This window comes from Heptranchias perlo, chromosome 41, assembly GCF_035084215.1.
Source record: "Heptranchias perlo isolate sHepPer1 chromosome 41, sHepPer1.hap1, whole genome shotgun sequence".
Taxonomy (NCBI): domain Eukaryota; kingdom Metazoa; phylum Chordata; class Chondrichthyes; order Hexanchiformes; family Hexanchidae; genus Heptranchias; species Heptranchias perlo.
The window spans coordinates 899926-920853 of NC_090365.1; the positions used below are offsets into that span (position 1 = coordinate 899926).

General features: G+C 51.4%; 1 protein-coding gene across 1 annotated transcript; it reads left to right on the forward strand.

The window, feature by feature from the left end:
* Positions 1–1542: 1542 nt before the first annotated feature.
* On the forward strand, positions 1543–19802 carry rhoub (ras homolog family member Ub). Its single transcript, XM_067974829.1, is given in 3 exon segments — positions 1543–2002; positions 12101–12163; positions 16386–19802. Coding segments are annotated over 3 exon segments (741 nt in total). The 5' UTR covers positions 1543–1782; the 3' UTR covers positions 16844–19802.
* The last annotated feature ends 1126 nt before the right edge of the window (positions 19803–20928 follow it).

Below are 20928 nucleotides of genomic sequence, written 5' to 3' on the forward strand. Positions count from 1 at the left end.
GTTAATGTGGGAGAGGACTGGTTAATGTGGGAGATGGCAGGTTAATGTGGGAGAGGGCAGGTTAATGTGGGAGAGGGCAGGTTATAGTGGGAGAGGGCAGGTTAATGTGGGAGATGGCAGGTTAATGTGGGAGAGGGCAGGTTAATGTGGGAGAGGGCAGGTTAATGTGGGAGAGGGCAGGTTATAGTGGGAGAGGACAGGTTAATGTGGGAGATGGCAGGTTAATGTTGGAGAGGACTGGTTCATGTGAGAGAGGACAGGTTAATGTTGGAGAGGACTGGTTAATGTTGGAGAGGGCAGGTTAATGTGGGAGAGGGCAGGTTAACGTGGGAGAGGGCAGGTTAATGTGAGAGAGGACAGGTTAATGTTGGAGAGGACTGGTTAATGTTGGAGAGGACTGGTTAATGTGGGAGAGGGCAGGTTAATGTGGGAGAGGGCAGGTTAATGTGGGAGAGGGCAGGTTAATGTGAGAGAGGACAGGTTAATGTGGGAGAGGGCAGGTTAATGTGAGAGAGGACAGGTTAATGTGGGAGAGGACTGGTTAATGTTGGAGAGCACAGGTTAATGTGGGAGAGGACTGGTTAATGTGAGAGAGGACAGGTTAATGTGGGAGAGGGCAGGTTAATGTGAGAGAGCACAGGTTAATGTGAGAGAGGACAGGTTAATGTGAGAGAGGACAGGTTAATGTGGGAGAGGGCAGGTTAATGTGAGAGAGCACAGGTTAATGTGAGAGAGGACAGGTTAATGTGAGAGAGGGCAGGTTAATGTGAGAGAGCACAGGTTAATGTGAGAGAGGACAGGTTAATGTGAGAGAGGGCAGGTTAATGTGAGAGAGCACAGGTTAATGTGAGAGAGGGCAGGTTAATGTGAGAGAGCACAGGTTAATGTGAGAGAGGGCAGGTTAATGTGAGAGAGCACAGGTTAATGTGAGAGAGCACAGGTTAATGTGAGAGAGGGCAGGTTAATGTGAGAGAGCACAGGTTAATGTGAGAGAGGACAGGTTAATGTGAGAGAGCACAGGTTAATGTGAGAGAGGGCAGGTTAATGTGAGAGAGCACAGGTTAATGTGAGAGAGGACAGGTTAATGTGAGAGAGGGCAGGTTAATGTCGATTGCTTAGAAAAAATGTTTTCTACAATTGTCGCATTGGGAGGAGTCTGTCGATATTTAGAGGGGGAGGCTGACGATATTTAGAGGGGGAGGCTGACGATATTTAGAGGGGGAGGCTGACGATATTTAGAGGGGGAGGCTGACGATATTTAACCGGGTCCTCTCCCTCCACACAGAAAAGTCTGAAAATCACCCCTCTTAACTTCGGGTTTAATCGTGTTCTGTGCCTTTAAGAGTCAGGCGGGGGAGGGGCGAATGCTGTCGAGCTTTAGCCTCTGGTCGGTTGCTGCAGTTTCGGGAGGTGGAGACAAGCGGGTGAGAGGTTGGATTTTTATAAAAGGGACCGAGCAAAGAGCAGAGAGGCGATCGGATGCGTTTGAAGTCCAGGGGGAAGGGGCAGGGAGAGAGAGTGGGGGGAGAGAGAGAGAGAGAGAGAGAGGGGGACAGGGGGACAGGGGATCGCGTTTCAGTGCCAGCCCCTGATCGTCCCTCTTTCATCGCGTCAGTTTCAGTGAAATTGACAAGACGCGGAAAAAGTTCTGCAAAAAACTTTTCCAAAACTTTTTTTGTGTGAATATCACCAGGAGTTTTTGACATTAAGTTTCTAGCTTTATTATTTTTTTGGGTGAAAACAAAAGATTCTTCTTCTTATTTATTATTTTTGGAGTGAGTGATGCCTCCCCAGGACTTGCTGGATTATCGAGCGGGCTTCGCTCCGCCGGTCCCGCCGCACAAACCCAAACGGACGGGCAGGAGCGGGTTCCCGCAGGAGCGATTCCTCAAATGCGTTTTACTGGGAGACGGAGCAGTCGGGAAGACCAGTCTGGTGGTCAGTTATACCACCAACGGCTACCCGACCAAGTATGTGCCCACCGCCTTCGATGACTTTTCTGGTAGGTATTAAAAATATATTATTAAAAGTTAATTTTAAAGAGTTTTAAATATTTTGATAAAATGACATCTGTATTTCATATTGGAAGATTTTTATATATATATATATATATATATAGCATATTATCAGGTGTCCTAAAATATCTCAAAGGGGTTTCATGTTCGATTAATTAATTTTATATAAAGGTACAGACTTGCATACAAAATCCCAATAACTGCAATAATTAGCCAGTTGATTTTTTTATAGTTCTGTTGTTGGTTACACCTCGCCTTAAATATGGGAGTTTTAACATCTTCCGGAAGAAATGGACGGATTCTCGGTCTAACGTCTCTTCCCAAAGACGGCACCTCCGACAGTGCAGCGCTCCCTCAGTACTGACCCTCCGACAGTGCAGCGCTCCCTCAGTACTGACCCTCCGACAGTGCAGCGCTCCCTCAGTGCTGACCCTCCGACAGTGCAGCGCTCCCTCAGTGCTGACCCTCCGACAGTGCAGCGCTCCCTCAGTGCTGACCCTCCGACAGTGCAGCGCTCCCTCAGTGCTGCCCCTCCGACAGTGCAGCGCTCCCTCAGTGCTGCCCCTCCGACAGTGCAGCGCTCCCTCAGTGCTGCCCCTCCGACAGTGCAGCGCTCCCTCAGTGCTGACCCTCCCTCAGTACTGACCCTCCGACAGTGCAGCGCTCCCTCAGTGCTGACCCTCCCTCAGTACTGACCCTCCGACAGTGCAGCGCTCCCTCAGTGCTGACCCTCCGACAGTGCAGCGCTCCCTCAGTGCTGACCCTCCGACAGTGCAGCGCTCCCTCAGTGCTGACCCTCCGACAGTGCAGCGCTCCCTCAGTGCTGCCCCTCCGACAGTGCAGCGCTCCCTCAGTGCTGCCCCTCCGACAGTGCAGCGCTCCCTCAGTGCTGCCCCTCCGACAGTGCAGCGCTCCCTCAGTGCTGCCCCTCCGACAGTGCAGCGCTCCCTCAGTGCTGCCCCTCCGACAGTGCAGCGCTCCCTCAGTGCTGACCCTCCGACAGTGCAGCGCTCCCTCAGTGCTGACCCTCCGACAGTGCAGCGCTCCCTCAGTGCTGACCCTCCGACAGTGCAGCGCTCCCTCAGTACTGACCCTCCGACAGTGCAGCGCTCCCTCAGTGCTGCACTGGGAGTGTCGGCCTGGATTGTGTGTTTAAGTCCCGTAGTGGGGTTTGAACCTATGACCTTGTGAGTGGGACCCACTGTGCCAAGCTGAGTACCTTAATTGCAGCACCGACTAACGTTGGAATTAGTTTATTTTGGAGAAAGAAAGACTTGTATTTCTGTAGCACCTTTCACACCCTCTGGAAGTCCCAAAGCCAATGAAGTACTTTTTTTTTTCTTTTTTTTCTTTTAGGCCCCCCTTTTATAAGGAGGGGGGTTTAGGGTGTGTTTATGTGCAAAAAACCCAAAAAACCAAAACAAGGGTCAAATTAAAATGTTATTATTCAGATCGAGGATGCTCTCATGAAGTACTTTTTGAAGTGTAGTCACTGTTGTAATGTAGGAAACGAGACTGTGTTGGTCAGTTTGTTTTTTTTTGCTTCTTTGATTCCTGTTTGTAAAAATGTAAATAATTTGAACTTTAAATTCCAACAGAAACTGTACAAAGTTCGTGTGTGTGTGTGTGTGTGTGTGAGAGAGGTAAACTCCTGTCAAACACTCCCACGGCAGGTACAGCACGGGTTAGATACAGAGTAAAGCTCCCTCTACACTGTCCCATCAAACACTCCCAGGGCAGGTACAGCACGGGGTTAGATACAGAGTAAAGCTCCCTCTACACTGTCCCATCAAACACTCCCAGGGCAGGTACAGGGTTAGATACAGAGTAAAGCTCCCTCTACACTGTCCCATCAAACACTCCCAGGGCAGGTACAGCATGGGAGTTCTTCATCCCTCTATCTTATCCCTAACCGTAGAAGAGCATCTATATTTAATTTTGCTCTCCCCATTCAGAGATGTCCCACTCCGTGACCTATTTGGCCCATGTCCCTGGAGACAGGGTGCCTTTTATTTGCTGTCAGTTTTCATGCCTTGCCTGCTGAACTCAGCATCTTCACCCTTCCATTCTGCCTCTCCAACTGGCACAAAGCCCTTGGGGTGTAGACAGTTCATCATATTGAACTACAACAACCCTCCGTGGCCTTGAAATGGGAGCTGGTAACTGCGGGGACAAGTTTTTAATTACATAATTACTATGAACTTTTTACTTATGGAGAATGTATAGTACGGTAGAATACCCCGGAGAGACAGAGCGGTAGAGGAGACGAGATAAATCAGGATGTAGTGTTTAGACGATATTATCTCCAGTTTTGAAAGCCGGTAGATTGTAGGAGGAAGGGAAGACTGAGGGAGGCGAGGAGTTCCACAGTTTGAGAAAGAAAGCTTTATAATTAGAACTGTAAAGTATAAAAGCAAGGAAAACCTTTACAAATCACTGATTGGGCCCCAGCTGGAGTATTGTGTCCAATCCTGGGCACCACACTTTAGGAAGGATGTCAAGGCCTTAGAGAGGGTGCAGAGGAGATTTACCAGAATGGTGCCAGGGATGAGGGACTTCAGTTATGTGGAGAGACTGGAGAAGCTGGGATTGTTCTCCTTAGAGCAGGGAAGGTTAAGGGGAGATTTAATAGAAATGTTCAAAATTAGAGGACACAGATTTAAGGTGATTGGCAAAAGAACCAAAGGTGACATGAGGAAAATCTTTTTTACACAGCGAGTGGTTAGGATCTGGAATGCACTGCCCGAGGGGGTGGTGGAGGCAGATTCAATCATGGCCTTTGAAAGGGAACTGGATAAGTACTTGAAAGGAAAAAATTTGCAGGGCTACAGGGAAAGGGCGGGGAGTTTGTGCTGTAACCTTTCTATGATTCTATGAGGGGTTTTGATGGAGTAGATGGGGAGAAACTGTTTCCAGTGGCAGAAGGGTCAATAACCAGAGGACACAGATTCAGGGGGGAGATGAGGAGGAATTGTTTTACGCAGCGAGTTGTTCTGATCTGGAATGCGCTGCCTGAAAGGGCGGCGGAAGCAGATTCAATAATAACTTTCAAAAGGGAATTGGATAAATACTTGAAAAGGAAAAATTTGCAGGGCTATGGGGAAAGAGCAGGGGGAGTGGGACTAATTGGACAGCTCTTTCAAAGAGCCAGCACAGGCACGATGGGCCGAATGGCCTCCTTCTGTGCCATGTGATTGAATGGATCTATAAAGAGTTGGGTGAGGAGATGGTACGGTGAGTCCAAATTTTAACACCGGGAGGACACAGAGAATGAAGAGTGTTTCAGGCAGGATTTTTGGAGCTTAAGAGGAACAAGAGAAGGAATTTCTGAGGAGCTCCAACTTGTGTCAGGTAATGCTGGTATATACAGGTGTGCAGCTGGACTTGCTGTGTCTGGGTGAGTGTGTGTCTGGGGGGGTGGGTGTGTGTGTTTGTTTGGGTGAGTGTGTGTGTGTGTGTGTTTGGGTGAGTGTGTGTGTGTGTGTTTGGGTGAGTGTGTGTGTGCGTTTGGGTGAGTGTGTGTGTGTGTGGGTGAGTGTGTGTGTGTGTGGGTGAGTGTGTGTGTGTGTGGGTGAGTGTGTGTGTGTGTGTTTGGGTGAGTGTGTGTGTGTGTGTGTTTGGGTGTGTGTGTGTGTGTGTGTGTTTGGGTGTGTGTGTGTGTGTGTGTTTGGGTGAGTGTGTGGGTGAGTGTGTGTGTGTGTGGGTGAGTGTGTGTGTGTTTGGGTGAGTGTGTGTGTGTGTTTGGGTGAGTGTGTGTGTGTGTTTGGGTGAGTGTGTGTGTGTGTGTTTGGGTGAGTGTGTGTGTGTGTGTGTGTTTGGGTGAGTGTGTGTGTGTGTGTGTGTGTTTGGGTGAGTGTGTGTGTGTGTGTGTGTGTTTGGGTGAGTGTGTGTGTGTGTGTGTGTGTGTGTTTGGGTGAGTGTGTGTTTGTTTGTGTGTGTGTGTGTGTGTGTGTGTGTTTTTAGTAAATGTAGTTGGCCTGGAGCTTCTGCGATGATTGACAGGTGTTAGTCACAGAGGCTGCAGAAAGATCCCAGGATTGATGCCTGAGGCCGCAGATCGCAGCCAGGGCGGGAAAAGTCGGATTTTACTGCAATCGACCCCAGTGTTACTGGGTTGGGCAAGGAGTAAATCAGCCAGGCTTTCCCCCCTCCTGTTCGCTATTCGGAGGCCCGCGCTGGCGGTACCAGTTGCGAGGAGCCTCACTGTCTAGGCTCACAAACAGAAGAACGGCCGTTTGCCTGATGTACTGGTGAAGCGGTTCAACAACTACAACAACCTGCATTTATATAGCGCCTTTAACATAGTAAAATGTCCCAAGGTGCTTCACAGGAGCGATTATCAAACAAAATTTGACACCGAGCCACATAAGGAGAGATTAGGACAGGTGACCAAAAGCTTGGACAAAGAGGTAGGTTTTAAGGAGCGTTTTAAAGGAGGAGAGAGAGGCGGAGAGGTTTAGGGAGGGAATTCCAGAGCTTAGGGCCCAGGCAGCTGAAGGCACGGCCGCCAATGGTGGAGTGAATAAAATCAGGGATGCGCAAGAGGCCAGAATTGGAGGAGCACAGAGATCTCGGAGGGTTGTAGGGCTGGAGGAGGTTACAGAGATAGGGAGGGGCGAGGCAATGGAGGGATTTGAAAACAAGGCAGTTCACCCCAGACTGGAGTCAGCGCTTTCAGGAGAGGAAAAAAAACAATGAATTTAAACAAAGAAAATGTTTCTCTGTGTAAAGCCCAGGTCCCGGGGGAGAGGGGGGGGCCCATGCTGTCTGGCCGAAGTTTCACTTTCCAGTGTGACCTTGTGTTTTTTTGTCAACATCTGCTGTTTGTGTAGCTCGAATATCCTGCCCCCCCTCGCGGCTTTACAGGAGGGAAACGGAGGCTGTAAATGGCAATATCTGTTTGAAACCCTTTTAAAAATAAATAGAAGTTTTAGAAAAATATCTAATGAGTATTGTCTTATTTCCTGTCTTAGTGCCACTGTTGTACAGGAGAAGCAGACACCACTTTAATACCTGGTGATGCTCTTGTAACAAGAGTGCCCACTCTATGGACCTCATGGATATATAGCTGTTTACCATAGAGCCTCAAGGACCATGTATAAAATGTACCCCCGTGTTATACAGTGACAGACCTGTACCCCCCAGTACTGAACCCCAGTGTTATACAGTGACAGACCTGTACCCCCCAGTACTGAACCCCAGTGATATACAGTGACAGACCTGTACCCACCAGTACTGTACCCCAGTGTTATACAGTGACAGACCTGTACCCCCCAGTACTGTACCCCAGTGATATACAGTGACAGACCTGTACCCCCCAGTACTGAACCCCAGTGATATACAGTGATAGACCTGTACCCACCAGTACTGTACCCCAGTGTTATACAGTGACAGACCTGTACCCACCAGTACTGTACCCCAGTGATATACAGTGACAGACCTGTACCCACCAGTACTGTACCCCAGTGATATACAGTGACAGACCTGTACCCCCCAGTACTGAACCCCAGTGTTATACAGTGACAGACCTGTACCCACCAGTACTGTACCCCAGTGTTATACAGTGACAGACCTGTACCCACCAGTACTGTACCCCAGTGATATACAGTGACAGACCTGTACCCACCAGTACTGTACCCCAGTGATATACAGTGACAGACCTGTACCCCCCAGTACTGAACCCCAGTGTTATACAGTGACAGACCTGTACCCACCAGTACTGTACCCCCGTGTTATACAGTGACAGACCTGTACCCACCAGTACTGTACCCCCGTGTTATACAGTGACAGACCTGTACCCACCAGTACTGTACCCCAGTGTTATACAGTGACAGACCTGTACCCACCAGTACTGTACCCCCGTGTTATACAGTGACAGACCTGTACCCACCAGTACTGTACCCCAGTGTTATACAGTGACAGACCTGTACCCACCAGTACTGTACCCCAGTGTTATACAGTGACAGACCTGTACCCACCAGTACTGTACCCCCATGTTATACAGTGACAGACCTGTACCCACCAGTACTGTACCCCCGTGTTATACAGTGACAGACCTGTACCCACCAGTACTGTACCCCAGTATTATACAGTTCAAAAGCCCTCTCCAGACACAAACCATGTTGAAATCTATAATTTGGGTGGTTTTTTTCACAAGTCAAGCGAAAATCGTAGTCAAGACTGAATGTGCCCAGTCTGTATGGTCTAGGACCACATCAGAAGATGCAGGTACTCCCTGAGCCAACGGGGGAGGTGGGTGCAGTGTCGTTTAGTCTAAATCTGATTCAACCCCTGGCAGATTGAAGGGGTCCTGTTTAAAGTGTTGCCTCCTCAAGAGTTATTAACTGCGCCTGGTCTTGTGTCCTGCTGACGGAGGGGAAGCCAAGTACAGGGTACAGCTGGGGAGGTGGGGGCCAGTGCTGGGGCAGGGAGCTCACTATTGAATCTGCTGCCAATCTAATACAGATGTGTTTCTGAATCGAATGCCTGCAGACAGACTGGGTGACATTTGTTTCCCGTGGGGAGTAAGGTGACGTCCATTTCCCTGCAATGTGAATTGGGATTCCAGGATTAGGGCAAATCTCCAGCTTTCTGCAGTCCCAGTGTTGGAATCAAAGTAAGGCAAAAGTCAGTACAACGCTGACTGGATAACGTGAGTGGGGTGCTCCTGATTGATTTTTCCATGGATTTTGTAGCTTCCATTCACAAAGTGACAAGTTTGAGACATTTTACACAACTACAGCATCCCTAGAATGTAATGTACTGCATGGGGAACTTACAGTAATAGCATCCAATGGTGGAATGTCAGCACTGTGTGTAGTTTTATCTATAATAACAACAATTTGCATTTATATAGCGCCTTTAATGTAGTGAAACGACCCCAAGGCTTCACAGGAACGTAAATCAGACACCGAGCCACATAAGGAGATATTAGGACAGGTGACCAAAAGCTTGGTCAAAGAGGTAGGTTTTAAGGAGCGTCTTAAAGGAGGAGAGAGAGAGGTGGAGAGGTTTAGGGAGGGAATTCCAGAGCTTAGGGCCCAGGCAGCTGAAGGCACGGCCGCCAATGGTGCAGAGCAGGTGGGCAATGCACAAGAGGCCAGTGTTGGAGGAACGCAGAGATCTCGGAGGGTTGTGGGGCTGGAGGAGGTTACAGAGATAGGGAGGGGCGAGGCCATGGAGGGATTTGAACACAAGGATGAGAATTTTAAATGATATGAGAATTTAATTTTGTTGTAACTGGTTGTTTGGTTTGAGTGCAGTGCCACCCATTCATTAGATGGTTGGATCTGGGCTGCCCGGATGGTTTTCGTTAGGAGGACGGATGGCTGAGCACAGAGAGCAGGAAGGTGCCATGCTCAACTGTGACCACTCGGTCTGGAGCCCAGGAGAGCAATATCTTTAGGAGAGTGGAGAGAAAATTAGTGTTAAAAAGAGAAGGGGAGGAACTATTCCTTTTGCTGTCTATATTCTCTCCGTGATTAATTGTGCCTTACAGCACAGAAACAGGCCATTCGACCCAGTAGGTCTGTGCTGGTGTCCCTGTGGGAGCGAGTTCCACATTCCAACCGCTCCCTGGGTAAAGAAGTTTCTCCTGAATTCCCTATTGGATTTATTAGTGACGATCTTATATTTATGATCCCTAGCTTTGGTCTCCTCTGCAAGTGGAAACACCTGTTCTACATTTACCCTATCGAACCCTTTCATAATCTTAAAGACCTCCATCAGGTCACCCCCAGTCTTTTCTTTTCTAGAGAAAAGAGCCCCAGCCTGCTCCACCTTTCCTGATAGGTAGAACCTCTCAGTTCGGAGAGGGTAGCGATGATGCCTTGGTATAACTCCTGTGGCCGGGAGCTCTGGTGAAGTTGCCTCGATCACCATTCCCTCCGGAGATACCTGTTCTTCCCGCAGGTGTTGACTCACACTGGGGTCCAGTTCCACAGACAACAGGTACCTCACCCAAAAGGGCCCATTCTTCATGGCAGAGAGTTGAGCGTTGGAAGGCTATTCGACTGGGGAAGGCGGCATCAGGGCATTGGCATTGCTCGCTGGAACAATGAGGTGAAGACTCCAGCTGAGCTCTTTCCCTGCCCCACCCACTCTGGTCTAAGATTACTGCCCTTGTTTGTAATGTCAATGTGCTGAGATTAACTGACTCAACACAGACCCAAGGTCAAGTTTTGGGACTTTCTTGCTCTTGTGCATCAAAAGGCGTATTTGCTGTTTTGAGTTGCTGCTACTTTCCATAAATATTGAGTGGAGAGAGAGAACCGTCACCAGCTGAACTCATTCTGTAAAACAGATTGAAGCTCCCTCCCCTCAATCCTGCAGCAACTCTCGGATCAATGGGACTGTTGGACCTTCACTCCCTCATTCTATTCACTGTACACTGGGGCCCGTTCCCTTCATCTCCCGCAAGGCCTGTTTGCACACTCAGCACTGCCTACAATCACTGTGTGGGGGACAGTCACTCTGATACCAAGTCTAAAGTCTTTGTTTGCATCTGATTTCTCTGAATAGCTTTTAAAATAAGCCTCCATTCGATGTGTGTCTTTATTTTCTCCACTTCCCAGCTCTTTTGAAGATTTCATATCGGTTTTGTTCTCTTCCTCCCTTCCCCCCATCCCTTCCCCCCTTCCCTCTCCACCCTCCCCTCCCCCCTTCCCTCTCCACCCTCCCCTCCCCCCTTCCCTCTCCACCCTCCCCTCCCCCCTTCCCTTTCCACCCTCCCCTCCCCCCTTCCCTCTCCACCCTCCCCTCCCCCCTTCCCTCTCCACCCTCCCCTCCCCCCTTCCCCTCTCCCCCCTTCCCCTCTCCCCCCTTCCCCTCTCCCCCCTTCCCCTCTCCACCCTTCCCCTCCCCCTCCCCCCTTCCCTCTCCACCCTCCCTCCCCTCCCCCTTCCCTCTCTCACCCTTCCCTCTCTCACCCTCCCCTCCCCCCTTCCCTCTCTGACCCTCCCCTCCCCCTTCCCTCTCTCACCTCCCCTCCCCCTTCCCTCTCTCACCCTCCCCTCCCCCTTCCCTCTCTCACCCTCCCCTCCCCCTTCCCTCTCTCGCCCTCCCCTCCCCCCTTCCCTCTCTCGCCCTCCCCTTCCCTCTCTCACCCTCCCCTTCCCTCTCTCACCCTCCCCTCCCCCTTCCCTCTCTCACCCTCCCCTCCCCCTTCCCTCTCTCACCCTCCCCTTCCCCCTTCCCTCTCTCGCCCTCCCCTTCCCTCTCTCACCCTCCCTTCCCCCCTTCCTCTCTCACCCTCCCCTCCCCCCTTCCCTCTCTCACCCTCCCCTCCCCCTTCCCTCTCTCACCCTCCCCTCCCCCTTCCCTCTCTCACCCTCCCCTCCCCCCTTCCCTCTCTCACCCTCCCCTTCCCCCTTCCCTCTCTCGCCCTCCCCCTTCCCTCTCTCACCCTCCCTTCCCCCCTTCCCTCTCTCACCCTCCCCTCCCCCCTTCCCTCTCTCACCCTCCCCTCCCCCCTTCCCTCTCTCACCCTCCCCTTCCCTCTCTCACCCTCCCCTCCCCCCTTCCCTCTCTCACCCTCCCCTTCCCCTTCCCTCTCTCACCCTCCCCTTCCCTCTCTCGCCCTCCCCTCCCCCCCTTCCCTCTCTCGCCCTCTCCTCCCCCTTCCCTCTCTCGCCCTCCCCTCCCCCCTTCCCCTCTCTCGCCCTCCCCTCCCCCTTCCCTCTCTCGCCCTCCCCTCCCCCCTTCCCTCTCTCGCCCTCCCCCTCCCCCCTTCCCTCTCTCGCCCTCCCCTCCCCCCTTCCCTCTCTCACCCTCCCCTTCCCTCTCTCGCCCTCCCCTCCCCCCTTCCCTCTCTCACCCTCCCCTTCCCTCTCTCACCCTCCCCTCCCTCCTTCCCTCTCTCACCCTCTCCCCCACCCTGCTGTTGACTTTCATTTAGTGCCAAGTGGCCATTTCATGTTTGGAATCCAGACAGTGATTGAAATCAGGCCGGTGAGAATTCTGTCAGATGTTCCAATTCTGAAATCCATGCAATCAGCACTGAGTTAACTTGATCCAAATTCCAGGAACACTCCCCATCCCTTTTGGGTCTTCATCTAACCGAAGCTGTTCTTTTTTTTATATTCTAGCTGTCGTCCAAGTTGATGGGACCCCGATCAGACTGCAGCTGTGTGACACAGCTGGCCAAGTGAGTAAAGTGCTCGACTGAGCTCACTCAAATTTACCTCGTGTCATCAGGACATCCCCAACCAACGGATTATATTTGAAGTGCAGTCACTGTTATTTAGGCAATTGCAGCGGCCAACTTATCGACAAGGCCCCACAAACAGCAACTGGCATAGACAACAAGACTGACTGTTTCAGTGACGTTGGTTGAGGGATGAATATTGGCTCAGGACACCAGAGAGAACTCCCCTGCTCTTCTTCGAATAATGGCCGTGGGATCGTTTACGTCCACCTGAGAGGGCAGACAGGGTCTCAGTTTAACGTTTCATTCGAAAGACGGCACCTCTGACAGTACTGACCCTCCGACAGTGCGGCGCTCCCTCAGTACCGACCCTCCGACAGTGTGGCGTTCCCTCAGTACTGACCCTCCGACAGTGCGGCGCTCCCCTCAGTACTGACCCTCCGACAGTGTGGCGTTCCCTCAGTACTGACCCTCCGACAGTGCGGCGCTCCCTCAGTACTGACCCTCCGACAGTGCGGCGCTCCCTCAGTACTGACCCTCCGACAGTGCTGCACTCCCTCAGTACTGACCCTCCGACAGTGCAGCGCTCCCTCAGTACTGACCCTCCGACAGTGCAGCGCTCCCTCAGTACTGACCCTCCAACAGTGCAGCCCTCCCTCAGTACTGACCCTCCGACAGTGCAGCGCTCCCTCAGTACTGACCCTCCAACAGTGCAGCGCTCCCCTCAGTACTGACCCTCCGACAGTGCAGCCCTCCCTCAGTACTGACCCTCCGACAGTGCGGCGCTCCCTCAGTACTGACCCCTCCGACAGTGCGGCACTCCCTCAGTACTGACCCTCCGACGGTGCGGGGCTCCCCTCAGTACTGACCCTCCGACAGTGCGGGGCTCCCTCAGTACTGACCCTCCGACAGTGCGGGGCTCCCTCAGTACTGACCCTCCGACAGTGCGGGGCTCCCTCAGTACTGACCCTCCGACAGTGCGGGGCTCCCTCAGTACTGACCCTCCGACAGTGCAGCGCTCCCTCAGTACTGACCCTCCGACAGTGCAGCGTTCCCTCAGTACTGACCCTCCGACAGTGCAGCGCTCCCTCAGTACTGACCCTCCGACAGTGCAGCGTTCCCTCAGTACTGACCCTCCGACAGTGCGGCGCTCCCTCAGTACTGACCCTCCGACAGTGCGGCGCTCCCTCAGTACTGACCCCTCCGACAGTGCGGCGCTCCCTCAGTACTGACCCTCCGACAGTGCAGCGCGGCTCCCCTCAGTACTGGACCCTCCGACAGTGCCGGGCTCCCTCAGTACTGACCCTCCGACAGTGCCGGGCTCCCTCAGTACTGACCCTCCGACAGTGCAGCGCTCCCTCAGTACTAAGTGCGGGGCTCCCTCAGTACTGCACTGGGAGTGTCGGCCTAGATTGTGCGCTCAGGTCTCTGGAGTCGGACTTGGACAAGACTGCTGCCCACTGTGGTACAGCTGGCCTCCCGCCCATTAAATACACTATTCTGCAGTGTGCACAGCTTCGATCAACAATTCGAAGGTTATCTTTTGATAAAATGAGGATTTACATTTTAGGGCAGTGTGAAGGTTTATTTATTTTTCCCCTCCCCTAAGGCTCTGAATCTTGCTGGGAATTCGATTCCATCAGCACCTTCCCGTTACTCACCAATCAGCCAAACTTCTTGTGTGACACCAGATGATGTGTCAGAAGCTATTTGGCTATGAAGGGCATCACGACCAATCCAGCCCTGCCTTCACTCACGACCTTCTCTGTGTCTCTTTATCTCTCTCTATCTCTCTCTCTCTCTCTCGCTCCCCTCTCTCTCTCTCTCTATCCTCTCTCTCTCTATCCTCTCTCTCTCTCTCTCTCTCCCGTCTCTCTCTCTCTCCCGTCTCTCTCTATCTCTCTCTCCCCTCTCTCTCTATCTCTCGCTCCCCTCTCTCTCTATCTCTCGCTCCCCTCTCTCTCTCCCCTCTCTCTCTCTCTCGCTCCCCTCTCTCTCTCTCTCTCTCTCGCGCCCCTCTCTCTCTCTCTCTCGCTCCCCTCTCTCTCTCTCTCTCTCGCTCCCCTCTCTCTCTCTCTCGCTCCCCTCTCTCTCTCTCTCGCTCCCCTCTCTCTCTCTCTCGCTCCCCTCTCTCTCGCTCCTCTCTCTCTCTCACCCCTCTCTCTCTCTCCCCTCTCTCTCTATCTCTCGCTTCCTCTCTCTCGCTCCCCTCTCTCGCTCCCTCTCTCTCTCTCTCGCTCCCCTCTCTCTCTCTCCTCTCTCTCTCTCTCTCGCTCCTCTCTCTCTCTCTCGCTCCTCTCTCTCTCTCGCTCCTCTCTCTCTCTCGCTCCTCTCTCTCTCTAGCTCCTCTCTCACTCCCCTCTCTCTCTCTCTCGCATCCCTCTCTCTCTCTCGCTCCCCTCTCTCTCTCTCTCTCTCTCGCTCCCCTCTCTCTCTCTCTCTCTCTCGCTCCCTCTCTCTATCTCTCTCTCTCGCTCCCTCTCTCTATCTCTCTCTCTTGCTCCCTCTCTCTATCTCTCTCTCTCGCTCCCTCTCTCTATCTCTCTCTCTCGCTCCCTCTCTCTCTCTCTCTCTCTCTCGCTCCCTCACTCTCTCTCTCTCCCTCTCTCTCTCTCTCTCTCTCTCGCTCCCTCTCTCTCTCTCGCTCCCTCTCCTCATCTCTCTCGCTCCCTCTCTCTCTCTCTCGCTCCTCTCTCTCTCGCTCCCTCTCTCTCTCTCTCCGCTCCCTCTCTCTCTCTCTCGCTCCCTCTCTCTCTCTCTCTCGCTCCCTCTCTCTCTCTCTCTCTCGCTCCCTCTCTCTCTCTCTCTCGCTCCCTCTCTCTCTCGCTCCCTCTCTCTCTCTCTCGCTCCTCTCTCTCTCTCTCGCTCCCTCTCTCTCGCTCCCTCTCTCTCTCTCTCGCTCCCTCTCTCTCTCTCTCGCTCCCTCTCTCTCTCTCTCGCTCCCTCTCTCTCTCTCTCGCTCCCTCTCTCTCTCTCTCGCTCCTCTCTCTCTCTCTCTCGCTCCCTCTCTCTCTCTCTCGCTCCTCTCTCTCTCTCTCGCTCCCTCTCTCTCTCTCTCGCTCCTCTCTCTCTCTCTCGCTCCCTCATCTCTCTCTCGCTCCTCTCTCTCTCTCGCTCCCTCTCTCTCTCTCTCGCTCCCTCTCTCTCTCTCTCGCTCCCTCTCTCTCTCTCGCTCCCTCTCTCTCTCTCTCGCTCCCTCTCTCTCTCGCTCCCTCTCTCTCTCTCTCGCTCCCTCTCTCTCTCGCTCCCTCTCTCTCTCTCTCGCGCTCCCTCTCTCTCTCGCGCTCCCTCTCCTCTCTCGCGCTCCCTCTCCCCTCTCGCGCTCCCTCTCCCTCTCTCGCTCCCTCTCTCTCTCGCTCTCTCTCTCGCTCCCTCTCTCTCTCGCTCTCGCTCTCTCTCTCTCTCTCTCTCGGCGCTCCCTCTCTCTCTCTCTCGCTCCCTCCCTCTCTCTCTCGCTCCCTCTCTCTCTCGCTCCCTCTCTCTCTCGCTCCCTCTCTCTCTCGCTCCCTCTCTCTCTCGCTCCCTCTCTCTCTCGCTCCCTCTCTCTCTCTCGCTCCCTCTCTCTCTCTCTCTCGCTCCCTCTCTCTCTCTCTCGCTCCCTCTCTCTCGCTCCCTCTCTCTCTCTCTCGCTCTCTCTCTCTCCGCTCTCTCTCTCTCGCTCTCTCTCTCTCGCTCTCTCTCTCTCGCTCTCTCTCTCGCTCTCTCTCTCGCTCCTCTCTCTCTCTCTCGTGCTTCTCTCTCTCTCTCTCTCTCTCGCTCCCTCTCTCTCTCTCTCTCGTGCTTCTCTCTCTCTCTCTCTCTCTCTCCCCTCTCGCTCCACTCTCTCTCTCTCGCTCCCCTCTCTCTCTCTCGCTCCTCTCTCTCTCACTCACACCTCGAGTCACCTGAAACACTTCAGAGGACACTTGTGTTGTGGTGACTAATCTGGGAATTGTTCGGTTATGTGGGAAGTGGATTGAAAATGTTGCGCTTTCAGCCAAATAGTGAGTCAGGAGTAAGAATCCTGTGGGAGTTTACTCTCACTTTCCCTCCCCCCGCCCTCTCCCTCGACATTGAACCCAGGGGTGCTGAGGCCAATTCTATTCCTGCCATCACTGCCCCAGTCCGCGAACTCTGTACAAATTTGGGATTGAACTTTGGAATCTTCTGATTCGCGTGGGTTTCAGTAACGGTATCTGCCCATTTATTTATCTTCAAACTTCTCTCTTTTTCCTCCTCCTGTCCAGGATGAATTGATAAACTCCGTCACTTCTGCTACCACAAGACTGACGTCTTCCTCCTGTGCTTCAGCGTGGTCTGCCCATCCTCCTTCCAGAACGTGACGGAGAAGTGGATGCCCGAGATCCGGAACCACTGCCCCTCTGCCCCCGTGGTCCTGGTGGGCACCCAGTGTGACCTCCGAGAGGACGTGAAGGTCCTGATCGAGCTGGCCAAGTGCAGGGAAAAGCCTGTGCCCCAGTCAGCCGCCCGGGCCTTGGCAGAGAAGATCGACGCGGTGGCGTACGTGGAGTGCTCGTCCCTGACCCAGAAGAACCTGAAGGAGGTCTTCGACATGGCCATCTTGTGCGGCCTGCGCTACTCTGACAGTCGGGCGAGCAACGAGCGCCAAATGAAAGTATTGACTGCAAATAAAATGAGGACCTTGTCCAAATCCTGGTGGAAAAAGTACGTCTGCATCGTATGAGGAGGAGAAATCGCCGTAAAATACCCAAGATTTTCATGGAACCGTTGGACTGCTGTACTTCAGGAAAGAGAGACTTCCAGTTGGGAGAGGAGGAATGTCTCGAGTTCTGTCCTAGTAGTGATTTGATGATGCCAGAGATTCGAGGAATTAATTTTTTTAACGAATTGCCCAGTTTTAAATGGAAGACTCGGGGGAGGTGGGGGTCTATAATTGGCCTCAGTGTCCCTGGGCTAGGGAGGGGGGAGGGGGGAGAGGGGAGAGGTGGGGGCTGGAATATCTCGCTCCTGATTTACTGTCCAGTCACCCCTCCTGGAAATGGCGCCTGTGCGTGGACAATTGGCAAGGACGGGATGGGGGTTCAGCTGTGATGCCTTTCACGGTAGAATGGCCTGCCGCACTCGCATGAAGAATGGGCGGTTGGCTGAGGTAACGGAGGGAAGCCCCAGCCCCATCGCCCCCCCACCTCGCCCCTCCCCACCCCACCTCCTGCTTAATCAGTGCCTTCAAAAGAAAATTTGGGGAGCGGGGAAGTAGAGAGGAGACTCTCAATCAAACTTCACTGAAATCTTTTATAATTCCTCCCTGCAATTTTACTGAATGTCATTTTAAAGAAATAAAGAATTAACTTGCATTTATATGGCGCCTTTCACAACCTCAGGACGTCCCAAAGTGCTTTACAGCCAATGAAATACTTTTTGAAGTGTAGTCACTGTTGTAATGTAGGAAACGCGGCAGCCAATTTGCGCACAGCAAGATCCCACAAACAGCAATGAGATAATGAGCAGATAATCTGTTTTTTAGTGATGTTGGTTGAGGGACAAATATTGGCCCCAGGACACCGGGGAGAACCCCCTGCTTGTCTTCGAAATAGTGGCCATGGGATCTTTTACATCCACTTGAGTTAACTACTGTTGAAGATGCTGAGCGTGACTGCCACTCCTCAGTGAAGCCATTGGGAGTATTTTTTTTTGAAACCGTCTGAAATTCTTGACAATCTGATTCAATTGTCGGTGCCTCTATTGTTCTTAAATTACTTCTTGAATGTCGTAACACAGACTCCTTTTGTCAGTCGCAGACGCAGGCAGCAGTTAACATACTGACAACAAGGGGCTCTCAACTCTCTCGATGCTAATAGATGTCTGATGCACCGTTGCCTTGGCAACGGCCACTTTAGTCTTCTCAAAATGGCCTCTCCGTGTATGTCACTGGGATTCGCCTCAGATTTTGTGTGAGTCACTCGAGAACAATATACAAATCATTTTTTTTTCCTGAATCGGTGTTCATGGAAGGGAGAGGAGGGGGAAAGGGGTTCGTTGTCTTGAGATTCTCAAAGAATAGAAGTCTCGAAGCAGCCCATGTGTGAAATTGAGAATATCACAGTCCAATTAGGTTCCAAAATACCCTGTTCTTATAACTGGGCCTTTCCTGGCCTCACATGAAAAAACTCCATTGTAATCGTTAGACAGGAGGCCCAAATCTTGAGATTAGGCCTTGGTGAAAATTTAATTTTGTGGTTTACAGACTCTCCCTCACTCGCCCCTCCCCCCCCCCAGCAAGTTAACAATAACTGAGCCTCACTGTAACGAAGCTAGAATAACAAACCATCTCGGATAATTTGACATTTAATGACTGGAATACGCAAGTGAGGAGAAACCAGTAGTACCGTAACCAATGGCAACCTTGACTGCAAGCCAACAAATAATTGGAAGAGGCCTACAAGGCAGCCAGAGCCTGGCTAAATTAAAATGTTTGAAAAGAAGGGCCTTTAAGGCACAGTCTTTGGCTGCTAGATATCAGCTGGCCCGGTTTAACTTGGTTTTATTAATTTCCTATGATTATTCCATAGCTTGGCTCTGCCGCTGTTGACCTTTCATTTTTATATTACGGAGGCCGACTTCCACTCAAGGCAGCTCCTCGCCAAGTTCCCGTTGCTGCCAAATTGTCCCATTTCTGCAATGCTCAGCCCCGTGACTTTGCCATTCTAAAGCGGGAGGTTGGACCCTTAACTTGGTCTGCGCAGAGGCAGACTCGGGACACTCTGCCCGCCTGTGTCCGGGGAGCGGATGGCACAGCACGAATACCATCAGTTTGGCTGCCAGGCCGTTGACGCTGCACAGCAGCCTCTCTGGTGGTGCTTTTGCTCTCCGCTTGATGAGGTCAACAGGGTGTAATGTGGCCAAGTGGCGACGCAGTCTGGGCACCGAAGCAATGCCCACAGACCGGAGTGGGGGTGTGTGTGGTTATAGTGGGCATAGTAAGTGGGTGTGAGGAGGTGACAATGGCCAGGAGTATCAGGAGACCTCCTATTTTGAGGGTGAAGGGGGAGGGGGGTGGGGAAGAGAGATAAACAACAACAACTTACATTTATATAGCGCCTTTAACGTTAAACATCGCAAGGTTCTTCTCCAGAGCGTAACAAAAAAAAATTTGACACCGGGCCACATAAGGAGATAAAAGATGAAACTTGATTTTAACAGCTGAGCAAATCAGCATCTAATGGTTTAAATTCTCCCAGTGCAAGAAGGGAGAAAATTAGGGGGGGGGAGAAATTCGGAGAGATAAAAGGGGTGGAAATTTATTTCTGGTCTCGTTTGACCGGGAATACAGGAGATGTGTGAAATATTATAACTTGCTTCTTTTTTACAGAAGTTTATAATTGTTGCCATATATATATATATATATATATATATGTGTGTGTGAATGTAAAAAATAAATACTACAGTAATCGTTTAGCAGTGCGAAAGTTACATCAAACATACAGAACGAATGTCTTAGGTCAGTCTTAGGGCTGCTTCTACGAAATAAAATAACTGTGTGTGTGCTGGGACTCTGATCATTCCGGGAGACTCTGTAATGGTCCGTGGGGAACATTGCTTCATAAGCAGCTGTTCTCAGTGGTTGTAGCGTGATTGAAATAAAATTTTAAAAAAAGATTTCTGTATTTTGGAGAAAAAAAGAATCGTTTTGTCTGTTTTCATCTCATAAATACATGTCCTCGCAGGAGCAGATTGCCACGTTCATCCAGTGTACTCATTGGTCAGATTGTGGGGTAAACCAGGGCTCAGAGCTCTCACTGGGTACTGTCAGGCTCTCCTAGACACCAGAGCTCTGCGTACGTGTCTCTGCCTCCGTCTTTCTCTCCCTCTGTCTCTCTTTTTCTCTCTGTCGCTCTCTCTCGCTTTGTATTTCTCTCTCGCTCTGTCTCTTTCTCTCGCTCTGTCTTGCTTTGTATTTCTCTCTCTATTTTCTCTTGCTCTGCTCTTTCTTGCTTTCTCTCGCTCGGTCTCTTGCTCTCTCACCCTCTCTGTCTATCTCTCTCACTCTATCTCTTGCTCTCTCTCACTCCATGTCTTTCGCTCTCTTTTTCTCTCGCTCTGTCTCTCTCTGCCTCTTTCTCTTGCTCTGTCTCTCTGTCTTTCACTCTGTCTCTCGCACTCTCTTTCTTTCGCTCTGTTGCCCTGTCTCTACCCTCTCTCTGTTTCTCTGTCCTCTTTTCTGTTTCTATCTCTTTCTCCCTTCATGTGAGCTCTTTTCTTTCTCTCTGTGTTGACTGTCTGTTTCTCTGTCCTCTTTGTTTCTGTTTTTATCTCTCTCTCCCTCCGTGTGAGCTCTCTTTTTCTCGTTCTCTACTTTTCTCTGTTGAGTGTCTGTTTTTCTGTCCTTTCTCTGTCTATCTGTTTCTGTCTCTTGCTCTTGATCTGTCTGCCTTTCATTTACAAGCTAAAGTATAAATGCCTCCAAATTGTGACAAAAGGTTTTGTTTATAGAGTTGAAATCAACTGATTTGGATGGAACGAGACAGTCAGAGGCTGACTGTGAATATACCGTCCAAACAGCATCATTTCAACCCATGTATCTGCTTGTTAGCATCACTCAATAAATATCGTCCATTGGGATTGGAGGTTGTCAGTATCAACTTACCAGATTGGTTGGCATTAGCTTGTCCGAAGCAACAAATCAAATTGGGCGAAACTGTCTCCCACTGAGAGCGACACAGGACTTGAGGCAGAAATTGTTTTTAAAATGAGGGGATGGTTTCGGAGAGTCGCAGTTACAGGTAAGTTCATTTAATGCTCGTCCCCAAA